General features: G+C 33.9%; 1 protein-coding gene across 1 annotated transcript in view; it reads right to left on the reverse strand.

The window, feature by feature from the left end:
- Nucleotides 1-388: 388 nt before the first annotated feature.
- Nucleotides 389-26,735, reverse strand: part of CCDC186 (coiled-coil domain containing 186) — a 43,273-nt gene continuing 16,926 nt past the window's right edge. Inside the window, exons 4-16 of the mRNA XM_063102462.1 lie at nt 24,570-24,698; nt 19,889-20,101; nt 18,829-18,948; nt 13,477-13,581; nt 12,905-13,003; nt 12,646-12,732; nt 11,641-11,783; nt 8,207-8,462; nt 7,387-7,576; nt 6,141-6,221; nt 3,927-4,137; nt 2,685-2,904; nt 389-2,040 (exon numbers count right to left, since the gene is read on the reverse strand). Coding sequence (XP_062958532.1) covers nt 1,954-2,040; nt 2,685-2,904; nt 3,927-4,137; nt 6,141-6,221; nt 7,387-7,576; nt 8,207-8,462; nt 11,641-11,783; nt 12,646-12,732; nt 12,905-13,003; nt 13,477-13,581; nt 18,829-18,948; nt 19,889-20,101; nt 24,570-24,698 — 1,941 coding nt within the window. The 3' untranslated portion in view covers nt 389-1,953. The remainder of the gene's footprint in view (nt 2,041-2,684; nt 2,905-3,926; nt 4,138-6,140; nt 6,222-7,386; nt 7,577-8,206; nt 8,463-11,640; nt 11,784-12,645; nt 12,733-12,904; nt 13,004-13,476; nt 13,582-18,828; nt 18,949-19,888; nt 20,102-24,569; nt 24,699-26,735) is intronic.

Below are 26,735 nucleotides of genomic sequence, written 5' to 3' on the forward strand. Positions count from 1 at the left end.
ATGTGTGTGTGTGTGTGTGTGTGTGTGTGTGTGTGTGTATTTTTTTTTTTAAGTGTATAGGCATATGGATCTGACAACTATTTGGTCTCCATTATACATTTTGTGCCTTGGAGAAAAAAACAAATATTGTAGTTATAAACCTACACCACATGAGAAGCCAGAAAAATTTAGTTAACTTGCCTACTCTAAGTAGTCTTTAGGAGTGTCAATAGAAACAAATGGTAAAAAAATTCAGATTTGATTGCACTCGCCCTCTTATTTTATTTCAATAAATTACTATTGGTAAAAAGAAAAAGATACATTATGATAAAACTAATACTTTTTACAACTATTTTAAAAATAAAATGTCTCTGAATGTAATTTTCATTTTGAAGTAAAAAGATGCTATTTGTTTTGGATGACAACATTAAGTCAATACACAGAAGAAATAAAATACTACATTGAATCATCTTGTCCTTAAATTATCTTTTTAAACAATGTTAAGTTGATTTTAAAAATGTTAAAACACATTATAAGGACATTGCCACCATGAGCCCAACTTTTAGAGCCCATACAATTATATAAAGGCTTTTAATCCATCACCCCAAAGCTTACTTCCCTTAAGGGGGGAAAAAAGGATGCAAAAATCCAAAACAAAACTGAGTCTTACTGCAACATGTGTTCATGAGCCATGGTATCCTACTATACTAACGATCTGAATATAATGAAATATGAAAACTCACACAGAAATCATAATTAGTGGGAAATTTTAAGAGGTAAGACAAAATTCAATGACAGAAATATTGATACTATGACAACATTTAAGTGTACATCTTAAATATTGTAAAAATCCAACAAGATACAAAAATTTGGCTCTAAAATTCCTTTGGTTACAGAGATATAATTACTTTATGTTTTAAATAAATATATCAAAACATCAAATTTGGGGAGTATGATCACTCCACTATAATACATAATTATATCAATAGTAAAGAATGGTGTGCAAATGAAATGGTCAATAATGCCCTATACCGGTTTCTCTTGGGAACTGGTTCTTCATAAATATCTTAAACACTATTACATTTGCCTTTACATGATTTCAGTAAAACTAAAGTATTTCAGTTTCAAAGAATTATTCAACTGTCTGTTCTAATGATTGCATCCATTTCACATTTTAAAATATAACTGAAGACCATAGAAATTTTCTAAATAAACATGTTATTTAAAATCGTATTTTAAGTAACTAAAGATTTAAAAATTCATCTATTAATTCAAACAATCTGAATCTGAAAAGATGTACCTAACACATAAGGAAACCTGACAGAGGCATACAATGCCTGATCACTGCTAGTTACCAACAGCTAGCTTTGCTATTAAACTCAGATTTCATTAAAATTAAAATTACTTATATGCATCCCTAAAACACAACCAAATATACTGGAATGTCAAACAAACATTTCTGTTTTTTCTTTAGTTTTCTTGATGTTGGAGAAGCAGCATATTACTGAATGACTAACACCTATCTTTTCATGTAAAATTTTTAAAAGCTGACTCATTTTTGACATTATATAAGGGTACTTCAAAAAGTTCATGGAAAGATTAGTATTATCTTTTAATTCTATTTTTCTATGAACCTTTTGAAGTACCCTTGTATATTTTTAAGGGAAAAAATATGGACAAGGGGTTTAAAATCCCTTGTGGGATCAGCACTTCACATGACTACGAGCAAACTAAGCTGTTTAGATTCAACGACAGGCTGTACCGCACCATACAAAGACAAATTTCTTCAAAGTTTACACTCTTACAGTATACACAGCAATGCATTCATATTGTAAAATGTTACTTTTTAGTACAGATGAAGCAAAACAAATTTTTTAGTCGGTGACACACAAAGCAGGGAAGTTTTCAACAGTACTGGTCAGTGGCACCTGCTCCTGTGTGGCTTTCGTCTGATGACTGAGCAAGAGCTTTGTGTTAGGTTTTCTTTGTTGTCTTCTGTTCTAGTTCATGCTGGTGTTTAATAAGACGTTCTATTTCTGTTCCAAGTGTTTGGAGATTTTCCTTTATAATTAGGGGAAAAGACGGGAAGAGAAAACAAAACTACTAAGTATAATAAATAAAAAGATTTGGTTTGAACTATTTTTGCCTGAATTTTGAAACTGAGTGATCCTCAGTCCTAAGTGCTACGTAAGACAAAACAGTCACACAGCTGTTTTCAGTAGTCTTGTCCATTTCAAAGTCATACTCAATCTTTTCACTGAAGCTACAACAATTTTTAGTGCATAAAGTGATTACTTACCAGATTTAAGAATTTCTTAAAAAACCCATTACTAACTCTCAAGGCCCAAACACAGCAAAAACAGAACAGTTGGGTCAGATAATAGATGCAAAAAATAAAGCTGGAAAATACATTAGATATGTCATAATCTAAAAAATTATGTTTTAGCAATTAATTATAATTAGTTAACAATATATGTCAAAGGCCATCCATTGCAAATAGCTAAACTGATTTTTGGTATTTCTTCATGTTTTTTCACTAGTTTTAAAAATTGTGCTTTTCAAAAAGAAAAAAACACTAAAGTTTTATCTCTGGGTGAAATGACTATCTTGCATTACAGAAATAGCCCATCTAAGTGCTAGATCAGACTGTGAAAGAGGCATCACTTTGTCATGTTTATTGCTTGGTAAGTGACTAATGCAAATACCTTCAAAGTAATATTTTTTAGTAATGTATCCTCCAAAACAGCCTGTAATTTCCGGTTGATCTCCAAAGAGAGCTCCAGTGTTAATCCACTGTCAGCTGGATGAGATGTATATAAAGACGCCATGATACCACCTCGTCTACTTAAATGGACTTTGTTAAAATCAGATGCCTCTGAAGAAAGTGTGCCCGATTCTTCCCGCAAAATGTAACTCTGAATTACTCTGCAAAACAAAACGACTATCAGTTGCATACTTGTAGAATTAAAACACTGGAATTTGTAAGAGTCAACCAATCATAAGCATAAAATGATTAGCATAAAATAAATACCTATTAGGTTAATAACCTAATTATAATAGAAATTTTTCTTATTCAGATGATTTCTTAAACTATTCATTTTTGTTCTATCATGGTATCTAGATTAAAGACATATAAATACTGCTTTTTGATTTCTTCCCTAAAATATCTGAGTGATTTATTACTCCAGCTTCTGTTAAAATTTTCTATTTTCCTATTATTAAACTCAGAACTATCTTTCTATATTTTACTTTCTCTTAAAAGTCATACGCAAACTTTTCTGTAAGTCTAAAAGTATTTCAAAATAAAAATTAAGAAGTCATGGGAAAAGACCTGAAATATAAAAACTCTTCTTTAAATAAATATAGTTATTTGTGATAGGAATTCAGCACAGCACAGGCTCCAGAGTCAGTCAGAGCTGGACTATATCTCCAGCTCTAGGTCTGTCACTTACAGTAACAGTAACCCTGTCATGAACAGTAACCCTGGAACATTTAGTGATTCGACCTGAGCCCTATTTAACATATCTGCAAAATCAGCAAACTCACTCTCACCCTGAGTAGTTGGTAAGGAATCAGTGATATATTACTAAGCCACAGGCACAGTGCCTTGCATGTGCCCGACAAATTACCCCACTGTGTCCTACCCAACAGGAAAAAAAATCCACAACCCTGTATGTCTCTTACAGTCACAGCCATGGAAACAAAAAGCTAAGTAGAACACTATCTTTTTTCACTATGTCACCTTAAAGGAAAGACCTGTGTTTTCTTTCATCTCTGTATTCTCAAAACCTAGAACCTAATAGGTGATCAAAAAGATTGGGAACTAAATGATAATTAAAAATTATTTTTTGAAAGATAGACTCTTGATACGATTAGCTTTGAAAAGAGTAACTTTACCATATGAATATGGTATTCTGAACAGTTTGTACTACCAAAATAATACATACTTTGTTTTTTTCCTAATGTCTTCTACTAATTGTTTGATGTGGTCCTCCATAAATTCTATCTTTTCATTTTTCCGGGCATGTGCTTTTTGCAGCCTAACTATCCTCTCAATCAACATGGCCTTGTCTACTTCTGGAAAGTTATCCACAGCTACTGATGACCCCATGTTTTCTGGAGATCGATCTTCTGCACTACTCCGAGCATTAAGGGACCCTGAAGACAAAAAATAAGTTTAGATGCTGTACTTAGTCTAGAACCATCTCTAATCTCATATAATATTTATTCCAGTATCATTTTCAAATATTCACTCTAACACAGCTGGACACAGAACACAATACAGGTATGAATGGTCTGAGTTCTTGTTTCTGAATGTACTGATAATAGAAATACCAAAGGAGTCTATTTTATATGTCTCAGAAAGAGGATGCAGAAGTGGCAATACTTTTTCAAGAAAAAGTCAGAATCACAAATCTAAAGTGAGACCAAAATTAAACTACAAGACAATAGAAAAAAGCAGAGAAAGGGAGGAAGGGAGAGGCAGGTGTACAAGAGAAGACAGAGTAAGAAAAGATAGAATATAGTGGGGTAAAGACCTGGAGCCAGCCTGCCTAGGTTCAAATCCTACTCCTCCACTTACTAGCTATGTGACTTTGGACAAATTATTTAACTATCAGTGCCTTGGTTACTTCATCTTAAAATGGGAATAGTAGTATTATTTACCTTATAGGATTGTTACTCTCATTTAAATGAGTTAATATATGTGAAACACAGAATAGTGCATACTGTAAGCACTAGGTAAGTGTTAGCTATTGTTTTTACCAACATCAGTGAGAAGAATTTCTGATTCTTTTTACTCTATAAAGATATGGTTTTTTCCAACCCCATTTTTCAGATTTAAGACAAGTAATGGTATCCAACATTATACATCAATAAATGGCAGAGCTGAGATCTAAATACCTATCTGTAATTTCAAATCCATGTTCTTTCTACCACACATTTTTTCCCACTATTGTAACAGTTGATGATATTTTTCCCTAACGTGCAACTCCTAGAGGACAGTATAGTATAGCAACAAGCAAGGACTCTGGAGTTGAAGAGTTCTGTCACTGTGGACTTTGGGCAAATCATGTAACCCCTCTGAATTTTGGTTTCCTCATCTGTAAAATGGGAATTATGACTCACCTCACAATGCTGTTCTGCAAAGTAAATGATATATTTAAGGTGCTTAGCATGGTTCCTGGCATCCCCAAAATGATAAATACACTGATATTTTGCTAATTATCATTTTCACAGTAATATCAATCATATTATAGACTATTTTTGTTTTAGACCGTAGACATGTCTATCATAAGAAAAGCTAAAAAGAAAAAAAAAAAAAAAGAAAGAAAAGCTAAAAGATTAAAAAATATATATGGAGATATACTAGGGCCCTTCAAAAATTTCATGGAAAAATAGAATTAAAAGATAATACAAATCTTTCCATGAATTTTTTGAAGTACCCTCATATATGCATGTGTGTATGAGGGATCTTCAGAAAGTTCGTGTAAAGATTTGTATTATCTTTTAATTCAATTTTCCCATGAACTTTTTCAAGTACCCTCATGTGTGTATATATATATATTTTAAAGTGGGGCCGAGCCCGTGGTGCACTCGGGAGAGTGCGGCACTGGGAGCGCAGCGACGCTCCCGCCGTGGGTTTGGATCCTATATAGGAATGGCTGGTGCACTCACTGGCTGAGTGCCGGTCACGAAAAAGACAAAAAAAAATAAAAAAATAAAGTGTATGTGTGTGTGTATATAGATATATATATACACATATATATATAAAAAATCAGATATATAATGATGATCCTATTAAGAGTAAAAGTTAAAAAAAAAAAAAAAGAGTGAGCACATATTACACCAAATCTAACTAGAGGATACAAATCTGAATTTTAAAAAACAGAAGAGGAAGTTATTGCACAGAATAAAGAAGAAGCAGATAAGAAAAAAGAGGTACAGAGACAGATCATATAGAGCCCCATGACAAACCTGAAACCGTGAGTAATGATTAAAACACACATTTAACCAGAAACATTTTTTACAATATCATTATATATAACTACCACTTTTAATACTTCAAAATGAAACAAAACATATCAATACTTTTTAAAACAAAAAATGCTACTTATTTTATAATCAATCACTAAATAAAACTAATGCCATTAGTTTTTTACCTGATGAACTAGAACGACTTCCCATGCTGCTGACTTCTTTATCATAGCTTCCATTGTCAACCTGATCTAATTTTCTTCGTGCTACAGAAAAAAATGGATTACTTGTGACAATTATCATGACCACTTGTCCACCATCTCTGATTTTAATTGCTACAATCACTTAGACAAAAATGGCACAGACAACAAGAGAAAGTTCTTAAATACATACTTTAAAGAGGGCTGTAGGTGTCACTCATATAAAACAACATTTGGAAATGTATGGGTCAAATACAAAATATACAAAAACAACATTATGATAACTGATACTGGCATCACTTGGTTTCAATGAACCTAACTTTTAGAGCCCTGAAAGATTTAGAAAATCCTTACAGTACCAGAAATTTCTCTCAAATTTCCCTTCAGTTGCATCTATAAAAACAAACTGAATTCTTATGGCAAATAACTGAATACATTCATAAGCATATGCTCTAAATCTTTTTTTTTTTTTTTTTTTTAACTATATTTCACCCTATTTTATCAAAATAAAGCAATGGGGAATAGTAGAGAATAGAAAACTGGAGTACATGTCTTATCCATCTTTGTATCTCAATACATCATAGCACAGACACTCAATAATTGTATGAATTTTTAAATGAAAGAAATCTAAGTTCCAGTTCTTGTTGTCATTGTTGTGTTTGGGTAATTAAAACCTTCCTGGTCTGTTTCATGAGATCCAGATGAAAGCTAATAGGTCTCGGTGATCTCTAAGTTAGAAGTCTGCAAGGAGGAGTGCAGGTACCCTAGATGCCACACAAAATAATTCAAAGGCACATGTAGGGAGAAAACATTAGAACTTCTATTTATACTTATCTTTAAAGATAGATCTTTCTAAATTTCTATTTTTCATCTGTTTTCTAATATACATAAAAGAGTAATACATGTTTCAAATTTAAAGAACATATATAAATTGGAAAACAAATGCTTAAATACTTTTTACTGACAGAAGCATGTAACTAAAAAAGTTTAGATACTACTGCCCTAAGATACTTTCCCAATTCTCACTTTTTGGGGTTCTGTGAACAAATGCTCTTTAACATATGAGATAGACTATTCATGGAATTGCAAGTTTAGCCATCTGGTTTATGAACATACAGCTCCAATCAATGTGGTAGACAGAACCTGATGTAAAATATTTTTTTTCCGATAAAATCCTTAATGGTTAAAAGAAGCACACATATTCAAGATCCAGTGTGGAAGAATTTTATACCTTGCTGAAGTTGTTTGGTAAGATCCTTGATACTAGAGGCATGTTTGCGTCTTTGAGTTACTAACTCATCTTTTAATTCGTCTACCTGGGTACTCAATGCTTTAACTTCTGTTTGTCTACAAGTGAGTTCAGCTTGCAAAGTCCGGACTTCCTCTTTTCGCAGTTCTTCCTCTTTTGCCAATCTACTTTCCTGAATATTAATAAGATAAAACAAAACACCAACTTTAATATGTTTGTTTCCATTATGGCTGACAGTTTAAAAACTTAAACATATAAGGTCCTTGATAGTAGAGATTCTCCTACCATTATTCCTTACCGGGTTTTGTTCACTCAGCTCCTCAAAATCCTCGCATGGCAAGGCAGAGGGATACATTAATGAGTATATCGTTCTATATGTGCAAAACAATCTGTGACGCAGGTCTCTCAACTTTTAGACTAAAATCTCAAATTATTTTTGTGAGTAACTTGAAGACAAGCTTGTGGCTTGGAAATATTAAACCACTTCTAAACTATTAAAAAATAAAAATTTAAAGTATCTTTTTAAAAATATGTAATGATTCCAGTTAGGAATGATAGGAATCATGGTTTTCTTATTTTCAAAAGTGAAATATTCTTCATAATCATTTTAGGGAGAAATTTTATTATACATTTTATCAGTTGAAAGGAAAAACTGATATTTCTTACAGGATCTGAAAGTACCAGAAAGTCAGTGACAATAGAAAACAGCTTAAATCAACTACCACCACTTTTACGCTGTTAGGAAAATTTGTACTTATTGCTATGTTGTCTTGAAAGTTTTAAAATGTACATTTATACTTACCAAATTAACATTTGCCTGTTTCATTTGTTCACATTGGCTTTGTAACTGACTTTCACTACAGAAAAGTTTATCAAATTGTGACTGCAAAGAATTGGATTCAGACTGAAGCTGTGCATTCTTACTAGTGAGCTTTTCTGTAAACAGTAGTAGCTCCGATTCTCTTTTCCTACTGCCTTCGATGTCTCTTTGTAGGTCATAAATCAAAGAATTAAGACTTTCCACTTCTTCCTTCAAATTTTCAATTTCTTGTTTACCTCTAAAAAACAAAGTTTATATTTAAGAAAAAATTAAACTTTAAGAGACATTAAATTAATGGTTTGGGAATTTTCATCTAATGAAAAGTTTATAAACGTACTTTTATTCATTCATCCAAATATTTACAAATGCCTAATACAATGCCAGGAGCTAAAAGCTCAGAATATAAGTGAGAAAGACCAACATGGCCCCTGCTTTCAAAGAGCTTTTAGTCAAGGAGGGAAATTATATGAGAGTGACAGAACATTTTTGATGAGGAAAGCACAGAGCAGGTCGCCTAAACTAGTATAAGTGGTACTCAAACCAATACTTAATGTAGGGGTTAGCACCATTTGCCTGCAAAGGCCAGATAGTAAATAAGTTGGGCTTCTGGACCATATGATTTTTGTTGCTACTGTTCCATTCTGCTATTATAGTATGAAGGTAGCCATAGACAAAACATAAATGGAAGAGTATGGCTATGTTTCAAAACAAACTTCATTTACAAAAAGAGGTAGTGGGCTGGATTTGACTCATGAGCCATAGTTTGTTGATCTCTAACCTAAAGGAAAAGCAGAAGTTAGTAGGAGAACAAACTATGTTTCAAGGAGAAGGAACAGTACGTGCTCAAGCTGGGAATGAAATAAAAGAAGGACTTCCTTTTGGCACTAACAAATATTCAATATTGATGAGAATAAGGACTGTACTGTCTCCCTAGCACTTAACACAGGGTTTGGCACATAGGAGACAATCCATAAACACTGTTAACTGACTACAACTGAAACACAAGTGTGAAACAGAGAAAGGCACAGACAAAGTAATGGACAAGTCACTAAACTTATAAGCCTTGGTAAGGCATTTGAATTCACTAGGCAACTTGAGACAATAGGAAATCACTAAAAGGTTTTGGAAGATTTCCTTTCTTAAATATATTATACTAACCACAGTGTAGGAAATGGATTACAGAAGAAGAAAGCAGAAAAACCAGTTTACAAGTGGTGGCAGTTTTCCAGATGAGAGTTGATAATGGCTTGAACTATGATAGTAGCAGTGGGGATGTAAAAAGTAAATGGACTTGAAAGATATTAAAGAGTTAACATCACTAATACTTTGTGACTGGTTAGATGTGTGAGGGGAAGGAGGGAAGAGCCAAGGATGGCTTCCAGGTTCCTGGATTGAACAGTCATCTGGATGCTACACTCATCACTCATCTAGAAACATGAGAACAGATGCATACCTGTGGGCGGAGGAATCAATTTTGGACATCTTAAAGTTTGAGGTGTGTTGAGCTCTTTTACCTGCCTGTAATCCTACCGACTGGGCCAACTGTCGAGCTACAGCGCCGTCTGGAGCTCACAGACCCCTCAAGCCCATTCACAGACTGGGTCGCAAACCCTTCACACACCAGACTGGGTCCCCAGACCTCTCACATACCAGGCTGGGTCACCAGACCCCTCACACGCAGGTCTGTGAGCTAGGTAACCGGCAAACAGGTCTTTGGAAGCCATAGGTTGGAGAGCATGGCTGCAGGAGGTGGACGCCCGAGGTAGTCCATGCCAGCCAGGTCACGGCGCTGCCCATGCACACTAACTCCACCCACACACAACTGGTTTACAAAGAATGTGCCGCACCACCCCCAACTGGACCTAAGGCGAGGAGGCCTGATTAAATTATTCTATTTTCCCAACAAGATGTCTTCGATACTTGTGTGCTTAGAGCTCAGCAAAAAGGGCTGAAGATAATAATTTAACAGTCCTACAGCACACTCCAGGAATAGCTGGGATCACCAAGGGATATGATAAAATTAGAACAAATGAGGGCTTTATGAAAGAAAGAGAAGTCTGCCAAAGAGACTGACAAAGACTGACCAGAAAGGTAGGAGGAGACCATGATGAAAAGGAAGCCAAAGGAACGAAGCATATCAATAAAGACCATGAGTTCAGTGGTGTTAAAAGATACTAAAAATTCAAGCAAGGCCGGGCCTGAGATGTGTCCACCATATCTGAGGAGGCATTAGTAAAAGTTTTTAATGAAATGTTGGGGGCAGAAGCTAGATTCAAGTGAAGAAGAACAGAACATAGAAAGTGAAGAAATGGAGAATGAGAACAGTGGACGATTTTATACACAAGTTTGGTTATGAGGGAAAGGAGAATAAGCTGGTAGGGAAGGTCATGGGAGTTGTTTTTTTTTTAAAGACATAATCATATTTAAATGTAGAAAGAAAAAGTCAGTAGAGATGTAAGAGATAAAGGATAAAGAAGAAATAATCAAGAAAAAGTCTGACAATGCAGAAGAGCAGGATCCACAGCAGAAGCAGAAAGAATAACTCAATTCAGACAGGTGCAGGAACATTTCTTCCACAACAGAAGCCAAGGAAAGAATGGCTGCAGATCAGGCAGTTCACAGGGATAACAGCAAGAAGCTGAGAGAACTTTACGTGACAGCTCCCATTTTTTCTGTGAAGAAGTAATCACTTGCCAAGAGTAAATAGAGAGGTAAAGGGAAACACCGAAGTGTGAAGAAAGTGGTAAAATTCAGAATAAAAGTTAAGAAGATGGGGAGGAAGGTTCTGACCAAAGACACATGGTAGGATCTGAGGTACATTAGCACTCCCGGTTGAGGCTGGCAACTTTGAATTTACAGCAGCATCAATTTGGATGATGGTGAGGATTTCTCTAGCAACACTCAGCAGTGGGGTATTGGTAAGGTATGGAAAAGATACTTAAATTCAACCTGAATCCAGGCTCTTCCAGGTGTCATGAGTAAAGTTTAAATGGTTTTTTGTAAGCCAAGAAACAATATCAGCTCCTGACCTCAAGCTACACACATGCAAAGATCTAAACCTAGACAGTGTAGATCTAGATTTACCTTTTCAATGAAAAAGTAAGGACTGTGCATAAGTAAGAGAATTTGAAAGCAAAGGAAATAAATAAATTAAGCCCATTCTGTCTGTCTTATAAATTGTTACTGCCAATGTTTAGGGAATATAAACTTTGATTTGTAGACGCCACGATGAGAACACAAAGGTAATCCAAAAAAGTTCAAATGAAGAGAGAAATTTAAAAGTTTTTAGCTAGTAAATAAGAAAAATTACTCATTTAATGCAACAACTGTATTTAAAAACAGAATCTTGAGATAGAATTTAAAAAATTTTTTTTTTTTTTTAAACACAAACACAAGTTTCTCATTTTTTTTAATACCTTTGAAGCTGCTCCTGTATCTGATCTGCAATTTTCACTCTGTCCAATAAATTCTGAATTTCAGCTTTTTGGCGATTAATAATTTCCTTATATTTTGATAATTCATCTTCTGTTCTCAATCGTTCATCTTCTAGACATTTCACCTATCAGATGATCATAACCAAGTTAAGCTACAGATAATATTTTTTCATTCTTTATCAATTATTTCAGATAGTGGCTACATATTAATAATCCAAGCTGAATTCTAAAGCAGTATTATTTAATGTGAAGAAAATATAATGGGAAGTTAACAGTCCTGGCTTTCCAATCTCAGATTTCTTATGATTTAGTCATGGCAGTTTTAGTATGTTATTTTATTTTTACTCAATCTCCATTTGCTCATCTGAAAAAGGATACATCTTTCCTACCTACCTCAAAGAACTGGCAAGGAGAACAAATAGGAAGAGATATAAAAAACACTTTGAAAATTATTAGGTGATCTCAAATTCAAGGTGGTTATTTAAAAGCCTATTTCTAAATAAATGAATGATATACAATAATAATATATCACATTCATATTTACATTAAAAGGGATACTAGCTTTACAATAAAAACTAAAAACTGTTAAGGGTTTAATAGACTGCTAGAAATTAAATTGTATCCATCTAAGACTAAAGAAAGTCTTCCTATTATTTTCTGACACTCACAGTTCTAAGGTCCAACTATCTTTCCAATGGGTTTGCTGGTAAGACTGTCCTTGGATCAGAGGACCAAGGATAAGTTATAAATGAAGCAAATGTTCTACAGAAATAATAGAAATGTTTGGCAAACACTTCAAAGGAAGACATTCATTTCAACAGAAGAGTCAACTATGTTGCTAGGGAATTGCTATTTTACTCCTCTGAGTCTTTTATTTTGAAAAATTTCTATATAAATATCCTTTCTCCACCACTTTAGAAATCAGAATGAATCTAAAATTAAATATATTTACCCTTCCTCTGGAGTCCTGACTAAAGATTTAATTACCTTTGTTCTTAGTGTTCGTAGCTCATCCATACCCTCCTTAAATGTCCTCTTCAGATCTTCGAGTTCCTTTATTTTGGCATGATGCATCTTTAAAAAAGTTCAAAAGAACCACAAATCATAATGTACTAAACTAGATCTAAAAGTTTAGTGCCTGCTTCTTCCAAAAGGCCTTAAATGCAGATGGCAATAAGTACTCACTGTTTCTCTCTTTCGGTATATAACACACAATCTAGGATACACGACGAACAAAACTACTTACCTCTAGCTGGTCAGATTTTTCTTGCATTTGTTTTTCAAGTTCTCCTCTTGTGACTCTAAGCTTTGCATCAAGCTCATTTGATTTAATTTCTTCTGACTCCTAATGGAAAGGAAATAAAAGAGTATGACAATTTTAAAAGTTTTATACTTTGGAAAGTGAAGAAGGCTTTGCAACTAAGTTTACTAATTGTGAAATACATAGCTTATGTATCTAACATCAAAGACTGCATTAAAAGATTTTAAATGTCAATTTTGCATGAAAAAGAACAGCACACTTAAGATATGTAACATAATACAGAGTAGGTTAGTCTTTTGTCTTTAAGTTACATATTTCCTTGTACTCTTCATTCCTTCTCACAATTTCTAGGGTTTTTATTTGATTGAAAACTTCCCTAAAATAAGATCCATTTTAAGCTGCAGGTACCTTAACAAAGGAAATAACCTGCAATTTGTTTCACTGCTCTACCAAATCCTTTCTACACTTCAAATATTGCAGGCATAGAAATTTAATGAAACAAGAGTACTGATATTTAGTATAATTTGTTACTAATCCATTTGAAAAGTTAACCATACCTGATATGTTTTTATCATATCCTGACAGTTTTTTCTTATCTGATCTGCTTCTTCTTTTGCTTGTGTTAACTTTGTTGTTGTTTCTTTGAGTTTATCTTTGGTTTCCTGCATTGACAAAAGACAAAGACAAGTTGGTCACAGTGATGTGATAAATGGTAAGAAGTGGCCAGAAAGTAGGGAAAGTTCTTGTCCTAGCACTGCCACTGACGGGTCAGATACTATTCTAGCAATAACATTATATGATTCTGACAAAAAATTAAAATGGTCTGTGCAGTTAACTGATAGCTACTAAATAAAGTTAAATTTGATAGAGTTTTCAGCAAATTACTGGAAGTTACTAACCTGATAAGAAGAGCAAAGTATTACATGGTTCCCTGCACACATGCATACAAGGTAATTCTTTGGTTTATGGCTGTGGTATCTATCTAAAATTGTCATTCTATAGATTAATGCTGCAACTTGATTTCTGTCCCTAACCACTCCCCTAAAATGGCAATTCTAAAGGTTTTCAGGAACTACTCTCATCAAATCCAATTTTTTTTTCTTGTTCCTATTCTTTACTTTCCTGCTACAGTCCAACCACCCCTGACTCTGAAAATCCTTCCTGTTTCCATTACAAGACAATGTTCTTTTCTTTCCTCCACAGTCATTGTTCCTACACTGGCTTCCTACTTCCTGCGGCAATTTTCCAAGACACAGCCCTTGACCTGGAGCTCTTTCTCTGTAATTCTTCAGAGAACCAATTCAATGCTATGGTTTTGGCGATTAAGTGGAATTTCAAATGAGAGTTTAGGTATAATTTCCTATGAGTAGCTTCCCTTCAGAAAGGGACAAACGCTGCTACTCTGTCTTTCCAGAGATGTAATCTAGGAATGCCCTGGACTATAACAATTAATTCGCTATACTACAGCTTATATGTACGTTTCCCCAATTGAGTATATAACTTCTGGACAGCAACTAGCTCAGTACTTGTCACATATTAATCAATCATCCAACTAATATTTAAATTAGTGAAGGAATACCTAATTTATATACCTTCTGCTCTAGTTAGGTTGCTCTCCCCAAACACCAAATATTCATCTCCCTTTGTTTCTTTTTTCTGCTTGAAATGCCCTTTCCTTCATCTCCTGAACCATCTAAATTGCATCTAAACTTCACACACTGCTACTTATATGACTTTTTTTTTTTTTTATAAATCTGCCATACAATTCAGTACTTATACACTTTCAGTTGCTGGTCTTTAATAACAATTTGACTAGTATTAAAACTTTGTGTCGTTTTAAAAATATAAGCAACTATCTGGATACTTTTTCAAATACTGATTTTTTAGAAATACTAGACTCAAAGAGAAGATAAAGAAAGAAGAACTTTACCTGTTTTTTTTTCCTACTATCATATCATCAATAACTGAAACAGACCCTGGCACACAGCAGGCACTTACTTCATTCACTCAAAAAATAGCATCTCAGAGATTCCTATATGCCAGATAAATATTTATTAAATAAATACATTTTGAATGAAGAAAAACATCAGAATCACATTAAATGTGTTCAGATTAAGGTACTGACTGTGTTTCATCTACTCATTTGTTCAGTATCCATTGAGCACCTACCACACACCAGACACTGTTCTATGCCCTAGGGAAATAGTTGTGTACAAAAACAGACAAAATCTCTACCCTTATAAAGCTGATATTCTAGTGAGGCGATAGATAATAAATAAAATACACAAGTAAAATATGTACTATATTAGTAACAAGTGCTAAGGAATAAAAATAAAGCAATGACATGAGAAAGTTTGGGGGAGGTACTGAAAGTTTAGATAGGGTAGCCAGGGAGTGAAGACTTGAAAGAAGTGAGCAAGATTTGCAGAAGGATTGAATATCAAGGACAAATCCAAGGTTTGGGGCCTGAGCAACTAAAAGGATGGATTGCCATTTACCGAGGGTGAGATAGGGAGGAAATGGAGAGAAGGGGCACATTATTAGTTCAATTTTAGATGTGTTAAGTTTAATATGCCTATAAATCGTTCAAGATGTCAGATGTCAAGTAGCCAGTTGAATATATGAATCTGGAGTTCTGAACAGAACTGGGAGTCACTAGCATATAGTTTTCTACTGCTATGTTTTCAAGTACACCTATGTTGTCTGCAGTGTCTAATCTGCTGTTAATTCCAACCAATATATTTTTCATCTCAGACATTACATCTATTTGGTCTTTTTTATATCTGTTATGACTCTCCTTATCATACTCATGTTTTTGTCTATCTCCTTAAACATATGGAATGTACTTATAACAGCTGTTTTAACATCCTTATCTACTAATTCTATTATCTGTGTCATTTCTGGCTCTGTTCCTGTTGATTCTTCTTTTCTTTTCATTATGGGCTATATTTTCTTGCTTCTTTGCATGCCTGGCAATTTTTGATTGGATGCCAGACAGCAAATTTTACACTCTTAGGTGCTGGAGTTTTTCATATTCATTTAAATATTTTGAGGTTTTGTTTTGGGATATGATTTACTTCAAAAAATTTGATTTGAGGCTCGTTTTTAAAGCTTTGCAAGGTGGGTCCATAACAGACTATATTCTAAGGCAAATTAGTTCCCACTACTAAAGCAATACCGTTCTGAGGGCTACTTGATTGCCACACACACACACACACACACACACACACACACACACACACTGTGCTGCACCCTGAAACTCTTTGGGCAGTACACCTCTTGTGTTTCCCTTCACTCAGGGTCACTGTCCTATGCTGCCTATTGTTCTGAGTCTGAAAACCTTCATTTCATATATTTTCTTGTTTCAGTTTTTTAATGTGGGAGGGTACATCTGGACCTTGATATTCCATAATGCAACAGAGTACAGTCAATAGAAGTTACAGAATAGAATAGACAGTTATAGAACAGAACACAGAATATAGTTTTACTAAATGAGATAAAATGGTAAAGCTAATTAAAAATGAGCCCTAGCTTCTAAATAGTTTATTTACTCTAATTATGAATAAATAAACCATTTAAAAATGAGGCCATTATTGACAATATGACAACCTTTGGAAAAGAGCTTATTAAGCAGCAGAGTCTTGCTTCAGGTGACCTAGTGGAGGGAACCTATTATAAAATATATCACCCCCTGGTCACCCATTAGATCTGCAGTATATTATAGTCTTGCATCCTGCTGGTCTAGATGTTGCCTCAACACCTGAAACTCCACTCTTCTAGCTTTCTCTGAAGCAGAAATATCTGGCAAGTACCTAGAGCAGCTATACCACAGTTGCTAAAGAACCACTGCTGATTCTGTTACCAGCCATTATCTGTGCTGCAGTGAGATGATCTTATCCTAAGATTAGGTAGGTGAAGAGCAGATGAGGTACATTGGGGAAAAGTCTTTTTTCTTTATTCATAAGACTCAAAATAAAAGGCTTTTGTTTTTAGAGAATAGGTGTTAACACGTTTCACAGTTACACCCCCAAAGGAGTTTAGGGAAGGGAACAAATAAGTTGTTTCTATTATTTCATCCACTGATCTGGGTATCCATTATACCTAGTCTAGACTAAATTCTGGTAATATGCCCTGGAGATCTGACCAAAAACTAATGATCACAATGGATCCAGAAACCTACAGGACTCCAGTATTAGTACCTAAGACTTGGTGGGCAGGGACCAGAAATCAGAAAGGGTGCCTGGAGAAAAATTTACTAAGAGTCTCACATTTGTTGTCCACATCTCAAGAAGGAGCCTACACTGCCCAGATCATGATTAAATCTTGTATCCTTTAATCCAAAGACTCCCTCTCTAGGTGAACACATAAAATAGGTAACCAGTAGCCCATCCCAGACACTCTTTGAAAGCACTGACTGTGTCTTCCATGGCTTTTATATCCTCCGTATTATCTAATACAGGCCACACACAGAGCTAAATGCTTGCTGGTTAATAAATGCCTTTACTTAAAAAAACAAAAACAAAAAACTGGTCAATATCTAATTTCCACATACCAAGTCAATACACTTGTTATTTTCATTTTCTAGCAATCTGCACCACGTAACCTTTTAGAAGTGAGCTTTAAACCAACTCTCTAACCCACTTAAGAGTATCTAATTTCATCTGACCTCAAAGTTGCCATTAAGAATCTCTTATCACCCATTCTTTGAACACACAGCACTCACAGAAGATCTGTAACAGTTGTTTACTCAATGCTAGTATTCTAATAGGTTTCAGGAATCCTGTCTCTTAGCACTATAGATGCAAAGGAAAGCATCACAGACATTAAATATGACCAAATATTACTTACAGATCTTGAATCAGCTCAGGCAGTTAAAAATCAGTACTGTCTTTATGGATTTGAAATTTTAATTCCTCATTCCCAAAGTAAAGGAAAAATTCTAAATGGCTCAGCCTTGTTGAGCTCTAAGGATTGCTGCCCTACTCCTTTCTGGCAGTTCTTCTGCCTTGCTAGTTTCCACACACACATAAGCTGATCAGTAGGCAGCTTCAGACTTGAGGGGAACCCATCATTCTCTTGCTTAATCTTTGACCAATGGCGATATAGACTGTTCTCCCTACAGTTTTCTCTAATACTATATATGAATATCCAGAGGTTATTAACAGTTCTACTGATCTACAATTATTCAATGAGGTAATACATGATTATGTTTTTAAATAACATCATTAAACCTATTTTTCAAACCTTGGAAACTATTTCCATACCCTTGCTCTTCTGGTTAAGTGACATTTCAGAGTCGTTCTTTTACTTCATATGCTATCATCTTCAGATTTTTATTACCTCTAATACCAGCTCAGTTAATGTTTAAACTTATGGCATCAGGTACCAGTCTTTATAATTACTTATTGTATTAATTTTTTAATAAAATGATATCCACTAGGCACAATACCAATAGAATTATATTTATAAAAAAACAGTTAAGGAAACTTATTCTTAAAATATTTATTACATCTATTATATTTAAATAATTTATATTGCTTGATTATAAAAATCTTAGCATCACTGATATTTTTTACAATTTCCAGAGTTTACCTCTAATTTTGATAACTACCTAATTCTCTTCCTCCCCCAGAATTTCTGATGATGTTTAATTTAAATTTTGCATAGCAAAAAATACTTAAAGAACATGGCAAATTTGGGTGTTGGAAACTATAAATGATAAAATTTAACATTCCATCTCATTTAATATGTAAATCAAGCACAGAAATTTGTTTTTCATAATCACCAAATATTCAGGTGCAAGCTTTCCTTCAGGAGTCACTAAACTAAGCTTTATGCCTCATTAACTGTTACTACATTTGTTCTTAAAACTAATACTAACCATTATTCCATTGCATTATAGTACTCACCTTATGTGAATCCATTTCAGCTTTTAATTTGTTTTGTGCCCACTTTACTTTAATGAGATGAGAGCTGATATCTTCCTTTAACTTGTCTATTTCTCTGATGAGTCTAGTCGTTTCGCCTTCCTAAAATAATATCACTTGGTCATATTATTCTACATAAACAATCCACTAATTATTTGTGTATCTTTTATACCCCCTCAAAGTAATCAGTGCAATAACACCATAATTCAAAGACTGGCACACTATGGCCCACAGGCCTTAAATGTGATTTAAAGTTCACATGATGAGAGCAGTAGAATACTAAATCCAATTAATGAACATGAAGATGATTAACATTTATATTTTAACTAATTGGATGTGTTATGAGAACAAGAATACATTTATGATTCTTCTTAACTGGCTGGCATTAAGGTAATATATAAACTAGACAGGTTTTGCCAAAATTCCTGAGAACAATGACAACATTCCTGAACTAAAAGCTAATAAATAAAAAGTAACATTCATCACAAGAAATGATAATGCACTGGAAACATGACCACATCGCAGGCTGCTATTTACTCAGCAAAGGTTCTAATTAGCTTGCTCAGTAACTAAATCTCCTTGGATAGCATCTAAGGGCATGTTTTTCTATAAGAAAAAAGTAAATTCCATTCCACAGTGAATAAGTGTCATATTAACATTCTGGTCAAATTACTTGCTCTCCAACTATTCACATTTGATACTACGATGTACATATTTTACCAAAATATAATTTTCTCTTGAGGCACAAACTAATTTCTCCAAATAGGGATTTTAAAGAATAGTTTTCAAAAAGATCTATCAAGAAAAAGCATCTAATAAACGACATCTGCCAACCCCTTATCTTTCCCTGAGCAAACACTTTTTATTTGCAGACTGTTAATGAGATACCAGAATTACAATAATACTCACATTCTTAGAAGGTAAACCAATAAAAACAAATTTATGTTTGAGTGTTTTAACCATGTTAAATTATGAATATTTGACTAATAAGGAAAAGCAAAGAGAACAAATTTCAAATAAGACGCAATGACACAACTTATACCTTTGTTTCATACAGCTGGTGCAACCGTCCTTTCTCCTGAGAAAGCTGCTTAATTTTGTTAGTGTTTTTCTCAAGTTCCTTATTTGCATCTCTAAGTTTTCTCTCAACCATCTCTTTTTCCTTTCGAAGGTCTAAAGATTCCTTCTCGCCTCTGACATACTTCATTACCATTGCTTCTTTTTCTTGGCGGGCCTCTTCACACTTCTTGTTGACCTTTGAAAAATATATTATCTAGCATTAATAAAAAATATTTTTTAAATACAAATACATTAAAATATTATTTTTCTCTAATATTACCAATGTATTTTTTGGGTTTTGTGCAACATTCTCAGGACTTGTGCCACGAAGTTTTTAAATCAAAGAAAAAATTCAAAATTATAGAAAAATGATACACTATCACTATCATTTGCTTTTACCCTTTCCTATTCCTTTTAGTTTGGCTGATATGATTGCTATTTTCCATTTACTCCTCCAGATCCCCTTTCCCACCCTGGGTCCCAAGAAGACAACCATCATTGACCATATCAACAAGTTTCCTTGCCTTCAAACTTCCAGTTGGGTTCAGCTAAGAAGGCACTAGGCCAAGGCTCAGGGGAGGAGTCAAAGTAAGATCAGGCTTCTCCAGAGTCAACACAGGTTGGCTGGAATCCACCGCTCCAGTCAGGTGTCCCTTCTGTACAATTATTCTTGCACCATCTGCTTCCTCTCCTTGTTCCTTCAGGCTGAAGGGTAATTACATCTCTTCTAGCAGCCCTAAGATCCTGCATCTTCCCTTTTTTCGGGCTTCTTAAACCTCTTCAACACCTTTATAAAGAGTCCTTTTATTAAATTCTCAAATCAGCAGTTTAAGCATGCCATTTGTTTTCTGCCTAAACCTTGTCTGTATGGCTGACAATTTCTTAAAATCTATCATCTTAGATCCCATGCCCAAAGTAAGCAGCCATATGTTAATTAATGATCATTTGATTTCCTATTTATAAAAAGCTTTCTGAAGTACTTCACGCTTGATAAGAAATACCTAATTGGATTAAGTGTGAAATCTATATACTCATTTTAAATTCTCTGTTAGTATAAGCTGGCACTCCATATTCTGCATTTTCACACAATGAAGACTTCTATAGGTAGAACTTTTTTTAAGTAAATTCATGGTTTGCAAATATGATAGAGCACTTATTTATCTTACAAAAGACAGAACCTCAAACCTTAGGTATTTTCAATAGCAGATAGTGGCAAATGTCACTGGATAATGCAACTGAATTGAAGAAGTTCACTATCAGAGTTAGAAGAATGTAGGAAAAGCTCCTACACTCTGATAAAAAGTGACTAACAAAAATGTCTTACAAAGTTCTGGTACTGTTAAGCACATATAGTTGACACTCAGAATGCTATATACATATAAGTACTTTTGTTAATCGCTCAACTGGGATTCGTTTCTATAGAAATAGCCTACTAATTTTCAAGCAAAATTAAGGAAAACATTGGATTAAGAATGTCACAGATTCCTGAGAATTTGACAATGTGTGTGTGGACAAGGATTGAGAAAATTATGCTGAAGTTGGCTGACAGAATTAGATTTTTAGATAACTGAAAGACTGTACTTAGAAAAAGTCAATGGTTCAATGTCAACCTTAAGAGAAGTCTGGTTTCACAAAAATTTAATGTTCAGATAATGTATTAGCTATTGGGAACACAAAGAAGAATAAATCACGGTCTCAGGAAGAGCTCACCACTTAGTGAGAAAGACATATAAACAAACATTGTAATATAATACAAATTCTAGTGGATGAATGTACAAAGTCCTTGGAAAACTCAAAAATACTTACATTCCCTGGGAAGAGTTGGCAGGAAGGGTAAAAGATACTATACCTGAGCTAGGTATTGAAGGTTAAGCAGGATTCAACAGAATACAAGGGGTGAGTTATGGAAAGAAATTCAAGGCAGAGTGAATATCATGTGCAAACACCTAAAAGTATGAAATAGCATGATCTATTTAGGAAGTATCAAGTCATTTTATGGTACTCAAATTTAGTGTGTTGGTTGGAGTGAGAAAGATCCTGAAAGGAAGAAGGGATTCTCCTGCCGTACTAAAGACTTGAGATTTTACCCTATAGGCAATGAAAAGCCAAGGAAAGATTTAAAAACCAGAACCTTTAATTAAATGTGTGTTTAGTACGATAACTGGTGGCAGCATGAAAGCTTCATTGAAGTTGAAAAGTCTCAGGAGGCAGAAAAAAAAAAAAAAACCCCAGAAAAAGACATTACAATAAATAAAGTGAAATATTTTGAGGCTCTTTATTACAGAAGGAAATGATGCAGTAGATAACAGACCTCTTACTCAGAGTCATGCATGGATCAGTTTCAAAGGAATAACCTGGGTGCTTCTTACGTCTACTTTCCTAGGTCCTGCCCCAGCTAATGGCAGCACCGACCTCATAGGGTCACTGGAAGCATTCAATGAGATAATACAGTAACTGTTATTTAAGCTACTGTAGAAAGTCACCCCTATTTATGGCACAGATAAAGGAAGAGGAACCAGTTAAGGTCTTTGCATTTCACCAGTTTAACATGTTTACCATTGACTTGGATGAATATAAAGAAAGCATGAATAAGATCATCAACAGGATTCACAACAGCCAGATAAAATTAAGACAGAAGTAGTATGGGAGATAAACCCTCCTCATTCAAAACACCAAAAATTTTAGATGAAATATAACAAACATACATTTGAGTTCACAATAAAGTATGGGAAATCCCCAGGGCTTAAAAAATCTAAGGCGAGGCAGAAATACAGAATGGTATGCCAGGGCTGAAACCTTCACTGCCCTGTGGACATTTACCAACACCAGGCCATGGTGCAGGGGCAGGGAGGCAGTGTAGGTACAGAACATGTTATAAACTCTCTGAAAATTTAAAATACAGCTCTCCCAGTAAGTTTGAGGGTTCAAATTCATTCTACCTATCTGGTATATAAAATGGGGAAATCTCAACCTGAAAAATTAAATTGGAAGGTGTATGTATGTGTACATGAATACATGTAAACATGTACTAGGAATCTATTTTTAAATAAAACTTACCAGGTTTGGTCACTCTAGGTGAAGGAACAAACAGGTATTCATTTTACTATTCATTTACCTTTTCTATAGGCTTGAAAATTCTCAAATTAAAAAGTTGGGGGGAAAAGTTAGGGAAAAAGAGGAACGAAGCAGATCTATAAATAATTAGATGGAACAGTCTCCAAAATCTACTTTAATAATACGCACCTCTTAGGGTTGCTGTGAAGATTAAACAAGTTAACACTTGTATTTTCAACATGGCCTGGCATTATAGCAAAACTCAACACATTAGATACTATAATTAATGTCATCTATACTCATACATAGTAATGAGTGAAGTATGCTGCCATTTGCCAAAAAAAGAGGCAGGAGAGGAAAAATGGGAATGTGTATGAACTCAGCCATGCCAACAAACATTTTCAGAAGGATACACAGGAAAAGAGCATGAGTGGTTCCTTAGGAAAGGAGAGAAATGCTCAGAAGACGATTTTTTTTTTTTTTTACTGTTTGAACTGTTATCATGCACATGTAATGACTATTTTGTATTTAGTTTATTTTATCTATTTATTTATTTTTGGCAGCTGGCCAGGAGTGTTTTTTGTTTCGTGTTGTTTTGGTTTTTTTGTGGCTGGCTGGTATGGGGACTGTCAAACTTTGGACCTTGGTGTAATTTTAAATATATAATAAGCTTCAGAGAGTTGATTTTTTAAAAAAAAACTCACTAGATGATTCTAGTGTTCAAACTATGTTTGGCTTCACTAAAACCAATGACTTCTTAAGGTCTTAGGTTCTGTATTTCCCTTCAATTAGTACAAAAGATTTGAGAACTGACTGATTGAATTTTAAATATAACATTTCTAATGCAAAGAGTCAGCATGTTGTCAAGGATCACAGAAATAAAGATTGAGGATAATCTGTTTCCTGAAGTTCCAGAATTCCACCTATGGTAGCAGCTTCAGGGTAGAAAGGATGGGATTCATCTTACTGATTATGTAAGCAGCGAATTAACCCTTTCTGATTCAATTCACTGTGAGGAACACTGTTGGTCAGGCATTGTGGCAGGCTTTGTGAATACAGAAATAAAGACTAGAAAGACCTCAACCCTAAGGAGTTTAGGCAAGTAATAATACAAAAGCACTGTTTAAAATGACCTCTTCTGAGATCATCTATACTAACTCAAAAAGATTCCCAAAGTAAATGAAGTAGGAAAAAAAAGCAGGTTACAAAAAAAGATGTATGGTAAGATTCCAAACAAGCAGGAGGGAAAAGTTTATGAATATGTACACATAAGACTGTATGACTTGGACATGCGTATGTGTTAAGATACATAAACAAAATACCAGTAATTATCTATGGAATAAGGAATGTGGGGATGCAAAGGAATTGGAGGTATGGGAAAAAGAAGTACAGATAAAGAGAAACTTTCACTTTTTATTCCATATTTTATTAATTTTTTATAATTAGCATGTATTTATGTACTGCTGTAGCATTTTTTAAAAGGCTAATTTTTATATAAGTAAAATTACCTATTCTTAATATACTACTGATGTCCAATATAGTCTAACAGGGTTAGTTTATTAAGAGTCACCAGAATATCAAGTTAATAATGATAATGACATGAAAAATACCTGTTCCATACGCTGGGCCATCTCTTTGTGTAACTGCTGAATTGCATTTTTAGCTGCAATGTCTTGAGCTACCAGTTTATCTTTGGAAGCTTTAACTTCTTTATTAAGTTCCTCTATTCTTGATTCTAACTGTAAAGAAAATTATTTCCAGATTATTTTTATAGCTATACCAAACAGACCACCAATACCCAAAATAAATATAAACAATATAAATAAACATAAAGAATGCAATGAATTATACTTCAACCATAGAAATCAAAACTGTTAGCAATATTCCCATATCTCACTGGAATTTAGTATAAATCTGAAAAGATTCTGTAAGGTGTATATGGTAAGCCCTTGAGCATCCACTAAGGAATAACTCAGAAAAATATGGTAAAAATATTGTTAAAAAAAATTCAATGTTACATTCGAAAATTTCTAATTAATAGAAAAGAAAGCAGCGAAGAAAGAATAGGGGAACAAAATAGGCATGAGACATAAAAACAAAAACTAAAATTGCAAACACAAACCCAACTGTCAATAATAACATTAAATGAAATTGAATTAAGATAACATTATCAAAAGGCAGAAATTGGCACACTGAAATAAAAAAAAACAAGATCAACCATAAACACCTTAGGTTTCAATAGATGCAAATAGATTAAAAGGAAGGAAAAACATATCATGCAAACAGTAATCATAAGAAAGTGGGAGTGGCTATAATAATATCAGACAAAATAGACTAAAATTTTTAAATGTTACTAAAGATAAAAGGACATTTCATAATGATAAAAGGATCAATCCATCAGAAAGATCTAACAGTTAAAAATATATATACTTCTAATAACACATCACCAAAATACGTGAAGCAAAAACTGATAAAAATGAAGTGGGAAACAGACAAGTCAACAATAGTTGGAGACCTCAATACCCTACTTTCAGTAATGGCTAGAACTAGGCAGAAGATTAACAAGGAAATGTGAGACTTAAAACAACTGGATCTAATACATCTACATAACTCTCCACTCAGTGACAGCAGAATACACATTCTCTTTAAGTGCACATGGAATATTCTCCAGGATAGAACATATGCTAGGTTATAAATAAACCTTAATATATTTAAAAAATTAAAATCATACAAAGTATGTTTTCCAACCATAATGGAATGACATTAGAACTCAATTAAACAGAAAGAAATTTGGGAAAGTAACAAATCTGTGAAAATTAAACACACTCCTAGATAATCAATGGAAGAAATCACAAGAGAAATTAGAGAGTACTGGGTGATAAATGAAAATGAAGACATAACATACTAAAACTTATGGGATGCATCTAAAGCAGTGCTTAGAGGGAAATCTATAACTATAAACACCTGCATTAAAAAAAAAAAAGATATTAAATCAGTAACCCAAACTTCCATCTTAAGACATTAGAAAAAGAGCAAACCAAATCTAATAAACGTAAAGCCAACAGAAGGAAGAAAATAATAATTAGGGTGGAAATTACTGAAATACAGAATAGAAAAACAACCAAACACAAAACCAAAAATTGATGATTCTGATTCTTTGAAAAAAAAAAAAAATCAACAAAACTGATAAACCTTTACCTAGACTGAGAAAGAGATGACTCAAATTACTAGAATAAGAGGGACATTATTACTGACGTTAGAGAAATAAAATGATATTATGAATATTATGAACAATTTAACTTAGATAAAATGAACAATTCCTAGAAAGACACGAACTATCAAAATTGGCTCAAGAAGAATAGAAGATCTAAGATGTGACTAGACCTATAACGAGTAAAGAGACTGAATTAGTAATAAAACCCCAAAAAACAAAAAACCCACAAAGAAAAATTCAGGTCCAGATGGCTACACAAGTAAATTCTACCAAACATTTAAAGAAAAATTAAGAATATTTCTTCACAAACTCTTGCCCCCACAAAAAGGAACATTTCCCAACTCATTCTATTCACTCCTAGATATATACCCAAAAGAAATGAAAGCATATATCCACACAAAAACCTGTAAATGAATGCTTACAGAGGCATTATTTAAAATAGTCAAATGGTAGAAAGCATCAACTCATGAAGGGATAAACAAAATATATATCTCTGCAATGGAATATTATTTGATCACTAAAAAGAATGAAATAGTGAAACATGCCACAACTTGAATGAAAC

The sequence above is a fragment of the Cynocephalus volans genome, chromosome 7 (genome assembly GCF_027409185.1).
Source record: "Cynocephalus volans isolate mCynVol1 chromosome 7, mCynVol1.pri, whole genome shotgun sequence".
In the NCBI taxonomy this organism is placed as follows: domain Eukaryota; kingdom Metazoa; phylum Chordata; class Mammalia; order Dermoptera; family Cynocephalidae; genus Cynocephalus; species Cynocephalus volans.